Source organism: Molossus molossus, unplaced genomic scaffold (assembly GCF_014108415.1).
Source record: "Molossus molossus isolate mMolMol1 unplaced genomic scaffold, mMolMol1.p scaffold_m16_p_17, whole genome shotgun sequence".
In the NCBI taxonomy this organism is placed as follows: Eukaryota; Metazoa; Chordata; class Mammalia; order Chiroptera; family Molossidae; genus Molossus; species Molossus molossus.
In genome coordinates, this window is record NW_023425352.1 from 54,250,034 (window position 1) to 54,274,351 (window position 24,318).

General features: G+C 39.4%; 1 protein-coding gene across 2 annotated transcripts in view; it reads right to left on the minus strand.

The window, feature by feature from the left end:
- The window catches only part of CFAP70 (cilia and flagella associated protein 70), a 105,722-nt gene that overhangs the window by 30,642 nt on the left and 50,762 nt on the right, over positions 1-24,318 (minus strand). For both annotated transcript variants that reach the window (XM_036265116.1, XM_036265115.1), the window contains 5 exons: positions 23,565-23,696; positions 19,389-19,514; positions 7,856-7,989; positions 7,620-7,735; positions 6,696-6,917 (listed from right to left, as the gene is read on the minus strand). In XM_036265116.1, the coding sequence (XP_036121009.1) occupies positions 6,696-6,917; positions 7,620-7,735; positions 7,856-7,989; positions 19,389-19,514; positions 23,565-23,696 (730 nt within the window). The remainder of the gene's footprint in view (positions 1-6,695; positions 6,918-7,619; positions 7,736-7,855; positions 7,990-19,388; positions 19,515-23,564; positions 23,697-24,318) is intronic.

Sequence of the window (24,318 nt, forward strand, 5' to 3'; positions counted from 1 at the left end):
TTTATCTACAAAATTTTATTAAATACAAGCCAAAAGTCATGAGGAACCAGGCCTAGAACTGGTGTTTTCTTGCCACTTGAACAGAGACTACTTTATTAGGAAAAAAGTTTATCAACATATTTTTGTGTGTGTACATTTGAACTCAACCATGTTTAACCCTCTCCAAAAGAAGTAGTATTTCATATATAATTTTCACTTTTCTAGAACTGTTTTTCTAATATTAGAGGCGAGCATTTTAAAAATAGATATAAATCATTGGTTCTTCTTATATGCAGTGCCTTAACCAGAAATGGAATTTGTAATGTTGGTATATCAGGATGATGCTCTAACCAACTGAGCTATCTGTCCATGGCTCCTCTTCTGTTTTCTAAGTTTGTGGTAAGAACAGGACAGGCCTGGAGTTTTGTCATGAGAGGTTTTTAATAACACATTTAATGTCCTTAGGAGATATAGGACTATTCTGATTTTCTCTTTCTTCCTGAGTAAGCTTTGTATGTCTGTCAAGGTATTTACATTTCATCATTACAGGGTCCTCTGAAACAGGTTGTCAACTTTGTTGACTTTAAATTGTTAATAATTTTCCCTTATTATCTTTCTAATATCTTTAAGATTAGCAGTGGTATCCCCTTTCATTCTTGATATTGGCACAATTTATCTCCTTTTTTCTTAATCAAATATACCAATTTAATTGATCTTTTCAAAGAATCTGCTATTGTTCTCCTTAATTTTCTCTATTCTTGGCTATTTTTTATCGCATTAATTTCTACTCAGAACTTTATTATTTTAGGCCTCTCTCTGGCACTGAATTAATGGAAGAAATAAAACTTACTACCCTGGTTGGTTTGGCTCAGCGGAAAGAGTGTCAGCCCGCAGACCAATAGTCTTGGGTTTGACTCCAGGCAAGGGCATGTACCTTGGTTGCAGTTCGTCCCAGCCTTGGTCAGGTCATGCGGGAGGCAGCCAGTTGTTGTATCTCTCTCATATCGATGTTTCTCTCTCTCTCTCTCTCCCACTCTATCTTATGATAAATGGAAGAATATCCTTGGGTGAAGATTTAAAAAGAAATAAAACTTACATATGCTTTTCATCATTACAACCTGAAAACATTTCCAGAGCCCAGGGACATGCTGGCTTCACACTGCCACAGAAAGCTTTCACTAAACTGGCAGGACACAAAAGGCTTGTAAAGGCTCCTGTGGACCTGTGTCTTCCTTGTATGGGATTGTAGATCCTCAACAAAAGATTTATAGCAGTGTACTCTGAAGACCATCAAGATATATCTGAGAGGCTATAGCACCCTCTGAATATGTAGCACTAACTGGGAGGAGGTGGGGGTACAGGCTCTTCTGTCTGAAACAGGTCAGAAGCTCTCTTACTGGGATATAATCTATGCACTCAAAATTAAGGTGCTGTTAGTGAGGCGAAATCTATGCCAAGCCTCACAGATAGTGCTCCTGGCAAAGAAAAGAGAATCCTTCTGAACCACATATTCTTTCATTTCTTACAGGAAATTCAGCTCCATTATAATCTATGGGATCACCATCATAATATGCAGTCCATCGAGCAAAACATCATTATGCAGCACATGACTGTATAACATTACTGAAGATAATAAAAAACATAAGTAGTATGAGGATTCAGTGGGAAAAGGTAACACTATCATTCTTGGCAGATGATAATCATATTGAAGAAAAAAAAACAATAGAATTAATAATAATCTATTATAATCAATGAGTTACTAAATGTTCCCTGGACAGTGTGGCTTAGTATTAGATTATCAGCCTGTGAACCAAAGGGTCATGAGTTTGATTACTAGTTAAGGACACATACTTGGGTTGTAGGTTTGACCCCCGGCCCCAGTTGGGGAAGGCAACCAATCAATGTGTCTCTCTCACATCAGTGTTTCTCTCTCTCTCTCTCTCTCTCTCTCTCTCTCTCTCTCTCTCTCTCTCCCCCCTCCCTCCCTCCCTTCCACTCTCTCTAAAAATCAATGCAATGGAAAAAATATCCTCAGGTGAAGATTAACAAAAATAAATAAATAGGAGACTTCCAGTCAAGATGGTGGTGTAGGTAAACACGGTATTGCGTCCTCCCACAACCACATCAAAGTTACAACTCAACTATAGAACAACTATCATTCAAAACTGCCTGAAATCAAGCTGAATGGAAGTCCTACAACTACAGAATTAAAGAAGCAGCCACATTGAGACTGGTAGGAGGGGCGAAGGCAAACGGGCTGGTCCCACACCCATGTGTGGCAGATAAAAATTAGGAGGATACTTGGCTGGGAAGGTCCTCCCTGAGGACCGAGGGGTCCTCATCCTACACCAGGCGCCCCGCACAGGGTTCCAGTGCCAGGAACACAAGTCCCCGTAACTTTTGGCTGGAAAAGCCAGCAGAAACTGAGGCTCAGGGAGGCTGAGGCGGCTGGAGCCCCAGGCAGCTCCTCTTAAAGGGCCCGTGCACGGACTTATCAGACTCACTCCCTCTAAGCTTGGAGGAGAGACAACTCGAGGGGCACCAGAGACATACAGGCAAGAACTGAACTGTTTGGCATTAGAGCGAGGGCTGGAGATGGCGCTTTCTCTGGGAAAAATGTGCTGTCAGAGGCCTTTGTTCCTTTGGTGAGCCCTTCCCTGGGGCAGCAGACAGCCGACATATCTGGGACTCCAGCAACCTGGCTCACACTGGTAGCCCCGCCCTGGTGACTCCCTAAGGCCCCGCCCCACCCAACTTTCAGGCCCACCCAAGCTGTTGCCAGTTGGTTAACTATAGGATTGGCCTGTCTTGGATCCGGCTTCAGGTTTTCCGTAGAGTAGGTAAAGCCAAGAAGCAAACCATCGATTTGGAATATAAGGAAGCAAAAAACACCCAATCAGAACAGCAAAAAGAAAAAAGAATCCAAAAAAATGAGGATAGTGTAAGAAGCCTCTGGGTCAACTTCAAGCATGCCAATAGTCGCATCTTGGGGGTGCCAGAAAGAGGAGAGAGAACAAGAAATGGAAAACCTATTTGAAACAATAATGGCAGAAAACTTCCCTAACTTGGTGAAGGAAACAGACATACTAGTCCAGGAAGCACAGAGAGTCCCAAACAAGATGAACCCCAAAAGGCCCACACCAAGATACATCATCATCAAAATGCAAAAAGTTCAAGACAAAGAGAGAATCTAAAAAGCAGAAAGAGAAAAGCAGTTAGTTACCTACAAGGGCGTTCCCATTAGACTGTGAGCTAATTTCTCAAAAGAAACTTTGCAGGCCAGAAGGGAGTGGCAAGAAATATTCAGAGTTATGAAAAGCGAGAACCTACAACCAAGATTACTCTATCCTGCAAAGCTGTCATTTAGAATCAATAGCCATATAAAGAGTTTCCCAGACAAGGAAAAGCTAAAGGAGTTCATCACCACCAAACTGTCAATATATGAAATGAAGGGTCTTTTTGAGAAAAATGATAAAATATATGAACAAACAAAATGGCAATGAATACATATCTATCGACAATTGAATCTACAAACAAAATGAACAGGCAGAACAGAAACATTCTCATAGATACAGAGAACGTTTTGTTGGTTGCCAGATGGAAGGGGGGTTGGGGAAATGGGTGAAAAAGGTGAAGGGATTAAGAAGTACAAATTGGTTGCTAGACTGACAAACCTCAAAGGGAAGGGAGATTGGGGGGGTGGGAAGAAATAAACCAAAGAATTTATATACATATATGCATAACCAATGGACACAGACAACAGTGTGGGAAAAGGCAGGAGGGAGGCAGGAGGGGGGCAGGAGTGCGGAGGAGGGGGTCAATGGGGGAAAAGTGAGGAACATCTGTAATACATTCAACAATAAAGATAAAATAAATAAATAAATAAATAAATAAATCTAAATAAATAAATAATTCTAACCCTGGCCAGTTTGACTCAGCAGTTAGAGCATCAACCCACAGACCAGAGAGTCCCGGGTTCGGTTCCCACTAAGGGCATGTACCTCAGTTGCAGTTTGTCCCCAGCCCCAGCTGGGGTTGTGTGGGTGGCGACCAGTCAATGTATCTCATATCAATGTTTCTCTCTCTTTCTTCCCCCCTCTCTTCCTCCCGCTCTATCTGAAGATAAAATGCACAAAAAAAAAAAAAAAAAAAAAAGTGCTAGGGTGAGGATATAAAAATAACTAAATCTAAAATGTATAAAATCAATAGCATACACTAAAAAATACCAGTAATAACCAACTAGAAAATATAATTAAAATAAGATCCTATTATGATAGCAATGGAATCTATAAAATATCTATGAATTACTTAAACAGGGCCTCATTGGGGAAAATGTTAAAACTTTAATAAAGTACATAGAGTAAATGGAGAAATCTTAACATACGTGGATAGAATGGTTTAAATTATATATATTAATTAATCTATAAATTCAGTATACTCCAGATAAAAGTTTCAGCCAAGCCAGTATGGCTCAGTTGGTGGAACATCTTCCCATGTATCAAGAAGTTGCTGGTTCAATTCCCGGTTGGGGCATATGCCCAGGTTGTTGGCTCGAACCCCGGTCAGGGGCATGCAGGAGGCAGCTGATCAATGTTTCTCTCTCACAGATGTTTCTATCTCTCTCCCCCTCTCCCTTCTCTCTCTCTAAAAAAATCAATAAAATATATATATATATTTTTAAATGTCAACTAAATTTCTTTCTTTCTTTTCTTTTAGATAGAGTGGAAGGGAGGAAGAACGAGAGAAACATTGATGTGAAAGAGACACATTGATTGGTTGCCCCCCACACAACCCTGACCAGAGTCCATGATCAAACCTGCAACTCAGGTACGTGCCCTTGACCAGAATTGAAACTGAGACCCTTTGGTCTGCAGGCTGATGCTCTAACTGCAGAGCCAAACCGGCCAAGTCTCAACTGAATTTTTTATGTACTTGATAAACTCACTATAAAATCCATTTAGATTAATAAAGATCTATCAATAAGTAAGTCAGGTATAAATAAGGCAAGTAAATTGAGAACCTGATATACCAGATATTAAGGCATACTACAACAGCACTGCAATAAAAAAGAGTGTGATACTGTCTTAAGATCAGACAAAAGGCAGAATACAGCTCAAAGACATATATACCTTAAATCTAAGGGTAAGATATGATTGTTTAATTAATGATTTTTTTCAAAACTAGACTCCTATATGGAGAAAAATAAAATTGGATGCCTACATTTGGATGCATCACATTTGAAGATGGGATCCTGATAAAGAGCTAAATGTAAAATTAACATGATAAAGTTCATTGAAGATAATAAGTCTTGAGGCAGGAAGAACTATAAAAACAAAACTTCAAAGGCACAAAACTGCAAAGGATAAAAGATGTTGAACACAATCAACTAATTAAACTCAACTGATATCTACAGAACACTCCACTCAAAAACAGGAAAATACACATTTTTTTCAAGTGTTTATGAAACATTTATCAAGATAAATCATATGCTGGACCATAAAACAAGTCAAAATAAATTTAAATGGATTCAAATCATGCAAAGTATGTTTCTTACCACAATCAAATTAAATTAGAAATAAAAAAGATATATGAAAAAGTTCCCAACTATTTAGAAAATTAAAATATCCTGCTGAATAACCCATGATCCCAGCCATTCAATTCCTAAGTATTTATCCAAAAGAAATTAAGTATATGTCCATACAAAGACTTGTAGATGAATATTCACAGCAACTTTATGTTAATAGTCCCAAACTGTAAACATCCCAAGTATCTATAAATAGGTGAATATATAAACACATTGTGGTATATTCAGATAATGGGATACTGTTTAGCAATATAAAGGGATTAACTCCTAGTATAAGCAAAAGCATGTTTAAATCTCAAAATAATTATACTATATGAAAGAGTCAGACCAAAAAAAATAGTACATACTTACAATTCTATTTAGTTCTAGAAATTCTCAAAAATTCTAAATTTTTCTAGAATTCTAAAATTTTAGAATATACAAACTCATTTATGGTGACAGAAGCTAATTGGTGGTTGTCGGGCAATGAAGGCAAGAGAAAAGAATACAAATGGGCACAAGGAAAATTTTTGGGATATTAGATATGATTCATTATCTTGATTGTGGTGATATTTTAATGGGTATGTTTATATGTCAAAACTTATCAAATTGTACATTTAGATATATGCAGTGTATAAAATGTCTATTATACTTCAGACAAACTGTTGAAAATATATGCATACAAAATAATATGTAGTAACATATGCAAGAAACACATCAAACACATGGCAGAATGACCAATTTCCTAAAGTAGAGAAAAAGAGAATGGCAATGAAGAACAGGGAAAAAGAGAGTATATAAACAAACAAACAAACAAAGGACTCACTAGAGAATTACATGTTGGGAAAGAGAGCGAGGGGGGAAATTTTACTTTGCCAGAATAATATTCCTTTTAAGGGTACACAGAGACAGTAAATTCTCTGAAATTAAAAAAAAAAAATGAATTAACAACAGTACAAGCTTGAGAGTTTCAATCATATGAATGAGGAAATAGTTTGGAGGATTCTCCCCCTGGTATTCCTGGAACAACTCAAAACTCCACCTATTTATTCATTTCACATATATTTACTGAGTTCCTACTATGCCTGGTTCTATTTATACAGTCAGTAATTTTTTCTAATAGCCTCTAATCATCTCCATTTCTTGGTCCTACCTGTTGGGGCGTCCACCTTGAGTGCTCCTGTAGAAGAACCACTAGCCATTCTGCAGATGCCTAAACTGGACTCTACAGTAACTTTCCCTCCTTCTTCAACTGGTATTTCAAGAAGAGTACCAGTGCTCTTCTGCTTTGTTACTCGTGCCTGAAGCTGTTTGAGGGCCTCATGAAATGCCATTTCCATTCGAATATCATTGTTTTGAATTTCATAATATAAACCTGAAGAAAGAAAGATGCTGAAATAAATGTGACTAATTTGTCACCATCATCTACTGAAAAATTTTAATATTTCACTTACATTTCCCACATTTTTTTGTTGTTGTTGTTCAGGTAGAGTGGGAGGGAGAGAGAGGAAGAGAGAGAGAGAGAGAGAGAGAAACATCGATGTGAAAGGGACACATCAAGTGGCTGCCACCCACACAACCGACCAGGGCCGGGGACAAACTGCAACCAAGGCACATGCCCTTAGCGGGAACCGAACCCGGGTCTCTCAGGACCGCAGGCTGATGCTCTAACCGCTGAGCCAAACCGGCCAGGGCTACATTTCCCACATTTTTACCAAAGTTTAAGAAATACATGGAGAGCCATTAAAAAGTGGGAAGACAGCCCTGGCCAGTTTTTCTCAGTGGTTAGAGCGTTGGCCCACAGACCAGAGAGTCCCAGGTTCAGTTCCCGCTAAGGGTACGTACCTTGGTTGCAGTTTGTCCCTGGCACTGGTTGGGTTTGTGTGGGTGGCAGCCACTCTATGTGTCTCTCTCGCATCGATGTTTCTCTCTCTTCCTCTGTCTCTCCCTCCCCGCTCTATCTGAACATAAATGCAAAAATGTCCTCGGGTGAAGATAAAAAAAAAAAAAGTGGAAACACAAAGGGAGAACTTATAATGGAATAAAAACACATTCATATCACAGGAAAATATCATACCAAGTAAAGTCCAGGCTACAACATTCGTTGGTTCCAAGCAAGTAGCATCCTCAAAGAAAACTTCTGCCTGCTCATAGTTCTCCAACAGGACAGCCAGGACACCACACAGCAACAAGCTGTGAAGAGACCACCAGCATTATTAACAACATGGGTCCATGTCACAGTCACGGAATCAAGACAACTTCATATAGAAGCTTATCTGCTCCTATTCATTCCCCATCTCCCTTCACCCATACCTGTGGATATGATTCTGGTTGAGGGACAGGGCTTTCCGAAAACACTCTTGTGCTTTGGTGTTGTCCTGAGTTAGGAGGCAGAAGGCACCATAGTCCAGCCAGTGTTCCAGGTTCTGGGGCTCACGAACCAACCTCTACCGCATGAGGTATCAGGAGGACAAAGGTTATTGTGACACTATGTCATATTTTTTAATGCATGTAATATCACACAGAAGTACTCCATAAATACTATAAGCTCTATGAAAGCAGAAACTATGACCACATTTTTGCTTACCACTGAATTCTGAATGTTTAGTATAGTCAATGTTCTGGCTTATAGTAAAGTAAATAAATATTTATTGAAATAATCTAAAAATCGATTGCTTTCTAGAGTGAGTGTTCTGGTCACTATAAGCTTATCCAATTACTTGGGAATCAAAAGATCAATTTTATGATTCATTTTAAGGATTTATATATAGTCCTTTCTGTCATACCCTTGAGATGGCAAATACAAGTTTATATATAAATTTGTTTTAAAAAGCATCTCATAATAAGTGAAAACTACAAAATATTGCTGAAAAAAGTTAAAGCAGACATAAATAAATGGAACCACATCCCACATTCATGGATTGGAAGACTATTAAGATGTCAATACTACCCAAATCAATTCACAGATGCAGTCTCTATCAAAATCCCAGTGTTTTTTTGCAGAAATAGAAAAATCCATCCTAAAATTCATATGGAATGTCAAGAAAACTGAACAGGCAAAACAATCTTTAAAAAAAAACAAAACTGGAGGACTCAAATGTCCTGATTTCAAAACCTACAAAAATACAGTTTTGTTTTGTTTTTTTCTCACAACAGGTTTGCTGTCAGAACATAGGTGTTGTGAAAACCACCACCGCCCTGGCTGGTTTGGTGCAGCGGTTGGAGCATTGGCCTGCGGTACCGAGAGACCTGGGTTCGGTTCCCACTAAGGGCATGTACCTCGGTTGCAGTTTGTCCCCGGCCCTGGTCGGTTGTGCGGGTGGCAGCCACTCGATGTGTCCCTTCACATCAATGTTTCTCTCTCTCTCTCTCTTCCTCTCTCTCCCTCCCGCTCTATCTGAACAAAAAATGGAAAAACGTCCTCGGGTAAGGATAAAAAAAAAGAAAACCACCACTAAATCCAAGCCATAACGGGGAAGGAAAAGACTCATATCAACATTGTCATCATTGGACACGTAGATTCCAGTGAGTCTACCACTACTGGCCATCCGATCTACAAATGTGGTGGGATCAACAAAAGAACCATTGAACAGTTTCAGAAGAAAGCTGCTGAGATGAGGAAGGGCTTCTTCAAATATGCCTGGCTCTTGGATAAACTGAAAGTTGAAAGTGAACATAGTATCACCACTGATACCTTCGTGTGGAAATTCAAGATCAGCAAGTATTATGTGACCATCATTGATGCCCCAGGACACAGAGACTTCATCAAAAACATGATTACAGGCACATCTCAGACTGACCGTGCTGTCCTGATTGTTGCTGCTCATGTGGTGAATTGGAAGCAGGTGTCTTCAGTAATGTGCAGACCCATGAGCACACCCTTCTCCTGACATACTACCTATGAAACAACTGATAATGTTGTTATGGATTCCATTGAGCTGTGTTACAGCCAGAAAAGAGATGAGGAAATATGTTTAAAAAGTCAGCACCTACATTAAGAAAATTGGCTACAACCATGACACAGTAGCATTTGTGCCAATTTCTAGTTGGAATCGTGACAATGTGCACAAGCCAATTCTAACATACCTTGGTTCAAGGGATGGAAAGTCACCCATAAAGATGGCAGTGCCAGTGGAACCATCCAACTGACAAGCCCCTGTATCTGTCCCTCCAGGGTATCACCAATACCACAAAATTGGTGGTATTGGTACTGTCCCTATGGGCTGAGTGGAGACTGGCATTCTCAAACCTGGCATGGTAGTCAACTTGCTTCAATGTTACAAATGAAGTTTAAAGTCTGTTGAAATGCACCATGAAGCTTTGAGTGAAGCTCTTCCTGGGGACAATGTGGCTTCAGTGTCAAGAATGTGTCTGTCAAAGATGTTTGTCATGGCAGTGTAGCTGGTAACAGAAAAAATGACCCACCAATGAAAGCAGCTTCCATAACAGCTCACATGATTATCCTGAACCATCCAGGCCAAATCAGTGCTGGCTATGCACTTGTGCTGGATTGTCAAACAGCATATATATATATATACACACACACACACACACACACACGTATATATAATTTTATTTATTTATTATTTTTATTTTTTAATTTTTTAATCTTTATTGTTGAATGTATTACAGATGTTCCTCATTTTTACCCCACTGACACCCACTTCCCACTCCTGCCCCCCTCCTGCCTTTTCCCACCCTGTTGTCTGTGTCCATTGGTTATGCATATATGCATATAAATTCTTTGGTTTATTTCTTCTCACCCCCCACCCCCGATTCCCCTTCCCTTTGAGGATTGTCAGTCTAGCATCTAATTTGTACTTCTTAATCCCTTCACCTTTTTCACCCATTCCCCCATCACTCCTCCCATCTGGCAACCAACAAAATGTTCTCTATATCTATGAGAATGTTGCTGTTCTGCTTGTTCATTTTGTTTGGAGATTCCATGGTTGATAGCTATGTATTCATTGCCACTTTGTTCATATTTTTTACCTTTTTCTTCAAAAAGACCCTTCAACATTTCATATAATAATGGTTTGATGGTGATGAACTCCTTTAGCTTTTCCTTGTCTGGGAAACTCTTTATATGGCCATTGATTCTAAATGACAGCTTTGCAGGATAGAGTAATCTTGGTTGTAGGTTCTCGCTTTTCATAACTCTGAATATTTCTTGCCACTCCCTTCTGGCCTGCAAAGTTTCTTTTGAGAAATTAGCTCACAGTCTAATGGGAACGCCCTTGTAGGTAACTAACTGCTTTTCTCTTTCTGCTTTTTAGATTCTCTCTGTCTTGAACTTTTTGCATTTTGATGATGATGTGTCTTGGTGTGGGCCTTTTGGGGTTCATCTTGTTTGGGCCTCTCTGTGCTTCCTGGACTAGTATGTCTGTTTCCTTCACCAAGTTAGGAAAGTTTTCTGCCATTATTGTTTCAAATAGGTTTTCCATTTCTTGTTCTCTCTCCTCTTTCTGGCACCCCCAAGATGCGACTATTGGCATGCTTGAAGTTGTCCCAGAGGCTTCTTACACTATCCTCATTTTTTTGGATTCTTTTTTCTTTTTGCTGTTCTGATTGGGTGTTTTTTGCTTCCTTATATTCCAAATCGATGGTTTGCTTCTTGGCTTTACCTACTCTACTATTGAATCTGTGTAAATTATTCTTTATTTCAGTTCGTGCCTCCTTCGTTTCTGACTGGTCCTTTTTTATGCTCTTGAGGCCCTCACTAGGTTCGCTGAGGTTCTCACTAAGTTTATTGAGCATCCTTATAAGGAGTATTTTGAACTCAGCACCTGTTAGGTTGCTTATCTCCATTTCACTTAGTTTTGTTCTGTTCTTTCATGTGGGACCTGTTTTTTTGTCTCCTCATTTTGGCTGCCTCCCTGTGTTTGTTTCTGTGTATTACTTAAGGAGAGGTGTGGGGCTATCTGAGCCTAGATGCTGCTTGTTTGAAAGAATTTAGGTAAACCTGAAGCCGGATCCAAGACAGGCCAATCCTATAGTTAACCAACTGGCAACAGCTTGGGTGGGCCTGAAAGTTGGGTGGGGCGGGGCCTAAGGGAATCACCAGGGCAGGGCAACCAGTGTGAGCCAGGTTGCTGGAGTCCCAGGATGGCTGTCTGCCATCCCAGGGAAGGGTTCACCAAAGGAACAAAGGCCTCTGACAGCGCGTCTGTAGAGGAGAAAGCCCCCTCTCCAGCCCTCGTTCCAATGCCAAACAGTTCAGTTTTTCCCTGTATGTCTCTGGTGCCCCTCGAGTTGTCTCTCCTCCAAGTTTAGAGGGAGTGAGTCTGATAAGTCCGTGCACGGGCCCTTTGAGGAGCTGCCTGAGGCTCCAGCCACCTCAGCCTCCCTGAGCCTCAGTTATCGTTGGTTTTAAGTTATGGGGACTTCTCTTCCTGACACTGGAACCCTGTGCGGGGCGCCTGGTGTGGGACAGGGACCCCTCGGTCCTCAGGGAGCACCTTCCCAGCCAAGTATCCTCCTAATTTTTATCCGCCACACATGGGTGTGGGACCAGCCCGTCTTCCTTCGCCCCTCCTACCAGTCTCAATGTGGCTGCTTCTTTAATTCTGTAGTTGTAGGACTTCCATTCAGTTTGATTTTAGGTGGCTTAATGATAGTTGTTCTATAGTTGAGTTGTAACTTTCATGTGGTTGTGGGAGGACGTGATACTGTGTTTCCGCACAGCTCATATTGCTTGCAAATTTCCTGAGCTGAAGGAGAAGATTGATCATTGTTCTGGGAAAAAGCTGGAAGATGGCCGAAAGCTTTTAAAATCTGCCACTGTCAATATGGTTTTTGGCAAGCGCATGTGTGTAAGCGCTTCACATATATTCTCTAACCCTTGTTCATTCTCTTCTCCTGGAACTCCTATGACTATTCCAAAAAATCCAAGAAGAAGAAAGACTTTCAAACTCATTTTATGAGGCCAGCATAATTCCAATTTCAAAACCAGAAAAAGACACTACAAAGAAAGAAAACTACAGGCCTATATCCCTGATGAATATAGAGGCCAAAGTCCTTGACAAAATATTAGCAAATCAAATCCAGCAATACATTAAAAAAATATTCACCATAACCATAAGTGGGATTCATCCCAGAGATGCAAGGCTGCTCCAATATCCACAAATCAATAAATGTGATACACCACATAAACAATGAAAGACAAAAACCATATGATCATATCAATAGATGCTAAAAAAAAACATTCGACAAAATCAAGCACCCATTTCTGATAAAAACACTCAGCAATGTGGGAATAGAGGGACCATATCTCAACATAATGAAAACCATATATGTAGGTTTTTCAAAACCTATAGCCAACATCATATTCAATGGGCAAAAACTAAAAGTGTTTCCTTTAAGACCAGGAACAAGCCCTGTCTGGTTTGGCTCAGCAGTTGGAGTGTGGGCCTACAGACCAGAGAGTCCTGGGTTCAGTTCCCGCTAGGGGCATGTACTAAAAAAACAAAACAAAAATACAAAAAACAAGAACAAGACAGGGATGCCCACTCTCACCACTCTTATTTAACGTAGTACTGAAAGACTTAGCCACAGCAATTGGACAAGAAGGAAAAATAAAAAGGATTCAAATTGGAAAGGAGGAAGTGAAACTGTCATTATTTGCAGACGACATGATGTTGTACATAGAAAACTCTAACAACTCCATAAAAAATGTACTAGAGCTAATAAATGAATTTGGCAAAGTACCAGATACAAAAGTAACATCAAGAAATCAATGGCATTCTTATACACCAATAATGAACTCAGAGAAAGAGAAACTAAAAAAAAAATCCCATTTACTAGTGCTGCAAAAGAAAACTAAGATACCTAGGAACAAACTTAACCAAAGAAGTAAACAACCTGTTCTCAGAAAACAACAGGGCATTGAAAAAAGAAATAAAGGAAGATATAAAAAAGTGGAAGCATATACCTTGTTCATGGATTGGAAGAAGTAACATCATTGAAATGTCCATACTACCCAAAGCAATCTATAAATTCAATGCATTCCTCTTTAAAATACCAATGACATATTTCACAGAACTAGAACAAATACTCCAAAAGTTTACATGGAACCAAAAAAGACCCCAAATAGCCAAAGCAATCTTGAAAAAGAAAAACAAATTGGGAGGGATCACAATACCGAATATCAGGTTATACTACAAAGCCACTGTAATCACAATGGCATGGTACTAGCACAAGAAAAGGTATGTAGATCAATGGAATAGAACAGAGAACCCAGAAATTGACTCAAGACATTATGCTTAATTAATATTTCACAACGGTGGCAAGAGCCTACAATGGAATAAATACAGCCTCTTTAATAAATGGTGTTGGGAAAGTTGGACAGCTACATGCAAAAAAAATGAAGCTATACCACCAATTTACACCATGCACAAGAATAAATTCAAAATGGATGAAAGACCTCAATGTGACTGGTGAATCCATAAAAATCCTAGAAGAAAATATAGGCAACAAAATTTCAGACATCACACACAACAGAATTTTTACTGATTTAATGCCTAAGGTAAGAGAAACAAAGGAACAAATTAATACATGGACTACATCAAACTAAAAAGCTTCTGCATAGCAACAGAAACAACCATCAAAATGGAAAGAGAACCCACTATATGGGAGAGCATAACTGCCAACAATACATCAGATAAGGGGTTAATCTCCAATATATATAGAGTACTCATACAACTCAACAAAAAGAAGACAAATAATCCAATTAAAATGGGCAAAAGATCTTAATCAGTGGTTCTCAACCTTCCTAATGCCATGACCCTTTAATACAGTTCCTCATTTTGTGGTGACCCCCAACCATAAAATTATTTTTGTTGCTTCTTTTTTATTTATTTATTTTTTTCATTCTCACCCGAGGACATTTTTCCATTTTTTTGTTCGAATAGAGTGGGAGGGAGAGAGAGGAAGAGAGAGAGAGAGAGAGAGAGAGAGAGAAACATCGACGTAAAAGGGATACATCGAATGGCTGCCACCCACACAACCAATCAGGGCCGGGGACAAAATGCAACCAAGGTACACGCCCTTAGTGGGAACCGAACCTGGGTCTCTGTGGACCACAGGCCAACGCTCTAACCGCTGAGCCAAACCAGCCAGGGCTGTTGCTTCTTTATAATTGTAATTTTGCTACTGTTATGTCTTAGGCGACCCCTGTGAAAGGGTCGTTTGACCCCCAAAGGGATAGTGACCCATAGGTTGGGAACCGCTGAAATAGACATCTCTGCAAACAAGACATACAAATAGCCAAGAGACTTATGAAGAAATGCTCAACATCACTAATCATTAGAGAGATGCAAATTAAAACAACAATGAGGTATCACCTCACACCTGTCAGAATGGCTGCCATCAACAAATCACCAAACAACAAGTGTTGGCAAGGGTGTAGAGAAAAGGGGACTCTAGTGCACTGCTGGTGGGAATGCAGACTGATGCAGCCACTATGGAAAACAATATGGTGTTACCTCAAAAAATTAAAAATTGAACTTCCATTTGACTCAGTGATCCCACTTTTAGGAATATTGCCTAAGAATCCTGAAACACCAACCAGAAAGAATCTATGTACCCCTATGTTCATAGCAGCACTATTTACAATTGCTAAGATCTGGAAACAGCCCAAGTGTCCATCAGTAGATGAATGGATAAAAAAGCTGTGGTACATATACACAATGGAGTACTATGCAGCTGTAAGAAAGAGAGATCTCTTATCCTTTGAGATGACATGGAGGGACCTGGAGAGTATCATGCTAAGTGAAATAAGCCAATCAGAGAAAGACAAATACCACATGATCTCACTTATTTGTGGAATATAATGAACAAAATAAGCTCATGAACAAAATAGACCCGGAGACATAGTAGTAGGGTACAGACTGACAAACCTTAGAAGAGGGGGACGGGAAGAGATAAACTGAAGAACTTATATGCATGTATGGGTAATCAGTGAACATAGACAACAATGCTGGAGTGAGGGTTGGGATTGGGAGGAGGGTGTCATGGGAGAAAAATGAGAAACATCTGGAACAAAAATAAATTAATAAACAAATATATATTTTAAAAGGAAAATATTGTCCTGGCTGGTTTGGTGCATCAGTTAGAGCGTCAGCCCACGGACCAGAGAGACCCCGGTTCGGTTCCCATTAAGGGCACGTACTTTGGTTGCAGTTTGTCCCGGCCCTTGTTGGGGTTGTGTGAGTGGCAACCACTCGATGTGTTTCTCTCACATCAATGTTTCTCTCTCTCTCTTCCTCCCTCTCTCCCTTCCATTCTATCTGAAGATAAATGCAAAAACATCCTCAGGTGAGGATTAAAAAAAAAAAAAGAAAAACACTGTGACTCAAAAAATGGGCAAAGGAATAGATATTTTCCCAAATATTTACAAATGGTCAAAAACCACCCTGGCCAGTTTGGTTCAGCAGTTAGAGCTTTAGCCTGCAGTCCGGAGAGACCCGGGTTCGGTTCCCGCTAAGGGCACGTACCTCGGTTGCAGTTTGTCCCCAGCCCTGGTTGGGTCGTGCGTGTGGCAAGCACTCGATGTGTCCCTTTCACATCGATGTTTCTCCCTCTCTCTCTCCCTCCCACTCTATCTGTACAAAATATCGAAAAATGTCCTCGAGTGAGGATTAAAAAAAAAAGAGCAGATTGTTGCCCCACTAGTGTGGCTCAGCGGTTGAGCGTCAACCCATGCACCAAGATGTTGCTGGTTTAATTCCTGGTCAGGGCACATGCCCAGGTTGTGGGCCCGATCCCCAGTGGGGTGCATGCAGGAGGCAGCCAGTTGATGTTCTCTCTCATCAATGTTTCTATCTCTCTCTCCCTCTCCCATCCTCTCTCTCTAAAAATCAATAAAAGAAAAAAAAAAACACAAATGGTCAAAAACCATAGGAAGAAATGCTCAACATCACTAACCATCAAGGAATCAAAGTATATCCATTAGGATAGCCACTATCAACAAAACAGAAAACAACTGTTGAGGAAGTGGAAAAATTCGAATTCTTATACAATGTGGGAATGTAAAATGGTGTTGCCACTTTGGAAAACAATAAGGTGGTTCCTCAAAAAATTCAAAATAGCCCTGGCCAGTTTTTCTTAGTGTTTAGAGCATTGGCCCGCAGACTGGAGAGTCCCGGATTTGGTTCCCGCTAAGAGCACATATCTTGGTTGCAGTTTGTCCCCGGTCCTGGTTGGGGTCGTGTGGGTGGCAACCAGTCAATGTGTCTCTCTCACATTAATGTTTCTCTCTCTCTCTCTCCCTCTCTCTCTCCCTATTGCTCTATCTGAAGATAAAAGCAAAAATGTCCTTAGGTGAGGATTAAATAAATAAATGCCAGTATTTAAAAAAAAATTCAAAATAAAACTGCCATGTGATACAGCACTCCCACTTGTGTGTATATACCCAAGAGAATAGACAGCAGAGTTTCAAAGAGATATTTGTACGTCCATGTTCATTGCCGCATTATTCATAATAGCTAAAAGGCACAAGCAACCCAAGTTGCTCAATGACAGATGAATGGACAAGCAAAATGTGGTATGTATATGTATGTGTGTGTGTGTGTGTGTGTGTGTGTGTATATATATATATAGATATATATATATAGATATAGATATATATATATATATATAATGGAATATTATTTAGCCCTAAAAAGAAAGTAAATTCTGACATATGCTTCAACTTGGATGAACCCTTGAGAACATATGCTAAGCCACTTACAATGGAACAACACAATTTATTTATGTAGACTGATGCTTTGAACTTGTAGTCCAGATTTTTCTCTGTCAATTAATTTAGAAAATATTTCCTCTTGAAAAAATTATAAATGTGAAAAGATGTTCAAAGTTACTAGTCATTGGAGAAATGCAAAACAAAACCACAATGAGATACCACTTCAACCCATTAGAATGGCTATATTTTTTTTAAGTGATGGACAATAACAAACATTAGGGAGAATGTAGAGAAAAATTAAACCCTCATCCATTGCTGGTAGAAACGTAAAATATTAGTATAGCCTTTTGGAAAACAGTTTGTTAGTTACTCAAAAAGTTAAGCAGAGAATTACCATATGACCTAGCAATTCCATTCCTTAGTATATACTCAAGAGAACTGAAAATATACATTCATATAAAAACTTACATATTTTATGCATGAAGGTGCATAGTAGCATTATTCATAATAGCCAAAAAGTGGAAAGCAGTCAAAAGCCCATCACTAATGAGTGAAGAAACAAAATGTGTTATATCTAGTCCTGGCCAGTTTGGCTCAGTGGTTAGAGTGTTAGCCTGCAGACCAAAGGGTCTTGGGTTTGATTCCCAATCAAGGGCATGTACCTGGGTTGCAGGTTTGATACCTGGCCCCAGTAAGCGTGTGTACAGGAGGCAATTAATTGATGTGTTTTTCTCACATTGATGTTTCTTTCTCTCTCCCTCTCCCTCCTCCCTCCCTCCTACCCTCCACTCTCTCTAAACATCATTGAAAAGTATATCCTCGAGTGAGGATTAACGACAACAAAGAAGTCTATCAAAAGTACAGCATAGGGAATATAGTCAATAATATTTCGATAACTATGCATGGTCCCAGGTGAGTACTGGAAATATCAGGGGAAACACTTTGCAAAGTATATGAGTGTTTAATCATGCTGTACATCTAAAACCAATGCAAAATAATACTGAAAGTAAAGTGTAATTGAAAAATTTTTTTTTGCCCTGGCCAGTTTGGCTCAGCAGTTAGAGTATTAGCCTGTGGTCCAGAGAGACCCGGGTTCGGTTCCTGCTAGGGGCACGTGCCTCAGTTGCAGTTTGTCCCTGGCCCTGGTTGGTCATGTGGGTGGCACTCGATGTGTCCCTTTCATGTCGATGTTTCTCTCTCTCTCTTCCACTCTCTCCCTCCCACTCTGTCTGAACAAAAAAAAAAAAGGAAAAATGTCCTCGGGTGAGGATAAAAAAAAAAAAAAAGAAAATTGTTTTTAATTTTTAATAAAAATAATGAAAAAATATCTATTAAATATTAGATTGTGGCCCAGCCGATGTGGCTCAGTGGTTGAGCATTGACACACACACTAAGAGGTCTCCTGTTGGGTTCCTGGTCAGGGCACATGCCCAGGTTGTGGGCCCAAACCCCAGTGGGGCCATGCAGGAGGCAGCGAATCGATATTCTCTCTCATTGATGCTTCTCTCTCTCCCTCTCCCTTCCTCTCTCTCTCTAACATCAATAAAGAAAAAAAATCAGATTGTGGTGATGGTTGCGCAACTCTGTAAATACAGTATAGTAAATGCCACTTTACACTTTAAATGAGTGAATGAGATGGCAGGTGAATTATATCTCAATAATTAAATAAATACCTCAGAGGAGGAGGGCAGGGGTGGTAGGGTAGGGTGGGGTGGGGTGGGGAATGAATGAGATTAACCAAAGAATTTATATGCATATATGTGTAACCAATGGACATAGACAACACCAGGGGGCAGGACAGGATGGGAAGGAGGGTGTCTGGAGGGGAAAAGGAGAAACAGGTGTAACAAAAATAAATTAATAAAGGCATTTGTTAAAGTCAAAAATAAAAATAAATTAACAATTTTTTTTTTTTTGGTATACAGTTCCATGAATTTTAACACATGTATATCTTCATGTTACCATCACCAAGATCAAAATACAGAACAGTTCTATCACCCCAGGAAACCTCCTTGTGTGCACCTATATTTGGACTCTGTTTCATTGATCTATGTGTCTATCCTTTCACTAATCAGGTTGGATCTTAAACAATAAAAACCTACTATTTATTATACCCATGTTGTACAAATAACAGTAACAACGACCACTGGGAAGATATTTAATTACCTCTTCATAATATACTTCTGCCATTTCAAAGTTCTCATTGACTTCTGCTTCAAATGCAAAGAGTCGAAGCTGTTCACTGCTCATATGAATGGTTGAGACAGCACCTTGGACATCATCTGGCATAGTCTTGTCAACATCAAGATATTAGGCAGGCAAAATGAAGCAATTATAAATAGGGATGTTTTATAAGAATAAACCAGATGTGAGACTCCAATTACGAGGTCTAAAATGATATTGAGATTTCTTACAGTCTTGCCAATACAGTAAGAGAGTGAGAGTAAACCAAGAAAGAAATATCAAAGGTGGAAGAGTATCTAAATACCAAGAGTCTTAGCTCATGGAAGTGGGTAAAAATTACATAGGGCAGAACTGCTTTCCTCAATCCTCAGGGCAATCAGTTGCCTCTGACTTCAAATAGCTTTCTTGATTTTCTCTAGTGTACAGGACAATTATAATTTTTTAGGTGTCATGACATGAAAAAAGTTGACATGCACTAATTAGAGTCTTCAAATATCAAAACAGGAGACTAATGGTAAAGCTATGGAAGTTTTTAGTGGGATGGATAGATAGATGATAGATAGATAGATAGATAGATAGACAGACAGACAGACAGACAGACAGACTCTACAAAGGAACCAGAAATGTAGGAGGACACCCAGAAATATAATATATACTCCTATATCCTATACTCCCAGATAGGAAAGCAAGTCTGGCATAATAAGCAATTTCCTGGGCCCTGGCAGGTTTGGCTCAGCGGTTGGAGCATTGGCTCAGAGAGTCCCGGATTCGGTTCCCACTAGGGGCACGTACCAAAAAAAAAAAAAAAAAGGTAATCTCCTGGGTCAGAACTCTGGCCAAGGACAATCTCTCCAAAATTCTTTAATTAGAAATAAAAATAATATCAGTGACTTTAACAAGTAGAGTTGCTAAGGGATGTGAAGAGTAAAGCTAAATTTAAGATGGACCAAAGAGAGCTTCTGATAATTGATTAATGCCTCTGTTCTTTGTTCTTTTTAATTTTGATGATCTTGACCTCCAAATCCTTTCAGTAACACACTTCCATACCCAAACCAAAAATGCTCTATCTCTACTATCTCACTCCTAAAACCCACATTATAAGCCTTCTGCCTTTTGGTCATTTAGTCCCCTTAAAACTGCTCTCCGACTTCATTTCCTTCACTTTCAATATTCCTATCATTCCCCAAGTGGATAAGCCTAGAACTCATGATCATCCACACATACTACTCTATCACCAGCACATTCAAGTCCCAGGCATACTCTCCTTCTTCTGCACTTGTCCTGGAAACTCCCAAATTAAAACACTCCTACTATCTGACCTCATTTTTAGATAGGAGCTGCTATCTGGTCCTTAGAAAAACTACGTAAATATAGAGATATCTGAGCTGCCACAGACTCTTCTGGTATTCAGTCTTAGCTGAAGGCCTTTAATATTCAGCAATCTATGTATGTGTCCTTGGTTAGCAACATATGCCATAAAGTAATGCAGTATTTACATTTTTTTTCTCTTTCTTCAAGCTTTTCATTTATCTTATCCCCTTCACTTTCAGTAAAGATGCTACTTCATAAAAGAAACATAAATCATTAGGCAAGAAATCTCTCAATTTTTGAACCCACACCTAAATTGTTTATTTCTTCATCCACCTTTTCAGTCTCAGAGAAAGGAGCATTGCTCTCCATTGATTTCCCCTTTTCCCTCTATTTTCACATTTCCCAACTCTGTTGACTTCTTTTCCCAAACCTAAAGGCTTTTTCATCTTTAAAAAAATCTCTGTAATTTCTAGCGACTACTTTTTCATTTCTTCCCTTCACCCTACAACTTTTTAAATTTATATTTATGTTTTCTAATCACTCATTTACTCCTCAATTTATTATCATTTGAATCCATTCCATTAGCCCAATAAAATTGCTACGTAATGGTTAACAAGCCTTAGCTGGTGTTTGAGCTTTGTTCTGTGCACCAAAAGGTTGCCGGTTCCATTACTGGTCAGGGCACATGCCCAGGTTGCAGGCTTGATCCCTGATATGGTTGTGGAAGAGACAGCCAATCCATGGTTCTCTCTCATTGATGTCTCTTTCTTTCTCAAATCAAAAACAAAAACACTTTTTAAAAAAAGGTTAACAATAACCTTCTTATTGAAAACTTTTCAAGTTGTTTCTCCCCACATCCCTGTTTTATTGATATATAATTGTCTTACATCACTGTATAAGTTTGAGGTGCACAGCATGGTGGTTTGACTTATATATATTATGAAATAATTACTGCAATGAGTTTGGTTAGAATCCATTATCTCATATAGATACATTAAAAAGAGAAAGCAAAAAGAAAAAATATATTTTTTTTCCTTGTGATGAGAATTCTTACATAAACTTTCATATATGTCATACAGTAGGGTTAACTATAGTTATGATATTGTATATTATATCCCTAGTACTTATCTATCTTATAACTGGAAGTTTGTACCATTGAACCAACTGCAACCCCTGATTTTGTTTTTCTTTAATTCCTAGGAATATTTGACAATGTTGACCACTTTTTCTTCTTAATTTTTTTCCCTTAGCATCTGTGACACCACTGACTTCTGGCTCTTTCAGTAATATTTTTACTCATCCATCCCTTGAATGTTGGCGTTTCCTAGGGTTCCACCACCAGGTCGCTCCTTTCTCTACTCAAGTTTTTCTTGGCAGCTTCATCTACGGCCATAGTTTAACTAGCATTTATATACTCATGGCTCCCCAAATTTCATCTCCAGCTCAGATCAAAATTAAATTCAACATCAATTGCCTCCCACCAAATTTAGTCATGTTGTGTTTCTTGTCCTGGTAAATGGTACTACCAGTTACCCAGTTACTAAGCCTTAAACTTAAGAATCTTTGACTTCTTTTCCTCCATACAATGTAATAATCAGTTAACCACCAGTTTCACCACCTCTAACCCATCCTACATACTTCTATCAGAGTCTTTTTTGTCCAAAGCCCCTCCACATTCCCAACTCCCCCACCAGACACTGGCTTCATCTCTTACTTCTCCGTCCCTCACCACTACAACCTCCACTCCTGAACTATATGCAGTTTCTATACATAGCATATTCTTCCAAGTTTCCAAGCCTTTTTGATGTTCCCTATGACTCAAGTGCTCTGAAACATTCACCTGGAAAACTTCTTTTTAGCTTTCAAAGCCCAATTCAAGGCACAGCTCCTCTGTAAATCCTTCCCTGAAAAGTCTCAGAGTAAAGTGTATCACTTTTTCTTCAGGTATCCCCTAACCTGCTCTGCCATGGACACTTACCTCACTCTACTGCGGCTATTTGTATGTTGTGCCTATCTCTACTAGACAGGGGCTCTGTGGGGGCATAAGGCAGGAGTAATTGCCATCTCATGCTCAGTTGCTTTCCAAATCAAATCATCCAGCTCATCTGTGCCCAAGGCAGGACTGTATCTTAGTCCTAGGATACTGGACACTCCTACCTCTTCCAGGAGGCTAAGGAAAGTGAGAAAAGTGATGGTGGTAGGGAAATAAGAAACAGCGAAGGAAAGAGCAAATAGAATAGGAGTTTGAGGAAGCAAAGCTGGTTAGAGACAGACTAACAGGGGGACAAAAAGACTGATTTTGTCATTGTTTTCAAATAAACCACAACTACAAAAATTTTAAAAATGAAAAAATGAAGGCAAGATTCAAGCTGTCAAATAATAGATATAAACAGACAAGTGGGAGGAAAACAGACCCGTACTCTCAGGTAGAAAAGGCAATTTGAAGTGTCATTGTCATTCAGGTATAATATCTGAGAACCCATAGTTTTTCTTTGTTTTAATTGTCAGTCTTAAAGACAAAAAGTGAGAATTGAACAACATTCACAGAATAAACAGAATGATCATTTTCAGTTCATAATTTAAATAGCCTATTTTATCTCTTTTTTTTACCCATCACATTACTGACAGTTATGAAATTAATTTTCTAGGAAGCTGAGAGTACACCTGTTCTTCCCAAAATTAGTCTTATAATTTAGGCAGCTTCATATTCATCTTTGTGTTTCAGTCCCTAGCACAGAGCAGATATGTCAATAAGTGTTTGTAGAATTAAGGAAGGGAGGAATTATTCCAAGGAAACCCTGATGTCCTATAGAGAAAAGGCAGGGCTCTTAGTTTTTGACCACCTACTTGGTTTAAGGCCACATGCATCTGATCCACCAAGAACACATAGAGCTCACTAATGAATGTCTGCAGTGTCTCCTGGCTTTCAAATGGTGTTGTTTTCAAGTACTTCTCTCTCACAATCTTTACCACAGCATGCTGCAAGAGACACAGACCAGCAGTCTAATAACACAGTCCAGCACCGTGCTGATGGCACAGGCCTCCCTTGAGCTTTGGTCTAAGGCTCATCAGAATTTCAGAAGGCAATTTATTTCTCCCTTGGTGATTCCTAAACTGTTGGCTCTCTGATTTCCCCCTAATTAACATACTCTTTATGACTTATTTTCTTGATGCCATCATCATCACTAATATGGTCAATGCAGGACTCATACTGTGTGAACGTCATAAAACTGAAAAAAACCTTAGCATTAAGTGTATGCATTATGTCTCTTGTGGTGGCCACATGATTCAAAGGAAAAAGGGTTGATTTGAGAATCTTGAGAATTGCCCTGGCCGGTTTGGCTCAGCGGTTAGATCGTCGGCCTGCGGTCCAGAGAATCTTGAGAATGGCATTCTAGTTCTAATTCTGCCACTATTCAACCTCATAAATTATTTTATACTTGGTACCTCAGTTTCCTCATTTGTTAAATAAATATGTACTTTTGGGATTACTATCTTATTTCAGAAGATTATTGTGAAGCCAAAAAGAAATAACAAGTGGTGTCCGGCTGGTGTGGCTCAGTGGATTGAGCATCATCCCATGGACTGAGAGGTCCTGGTT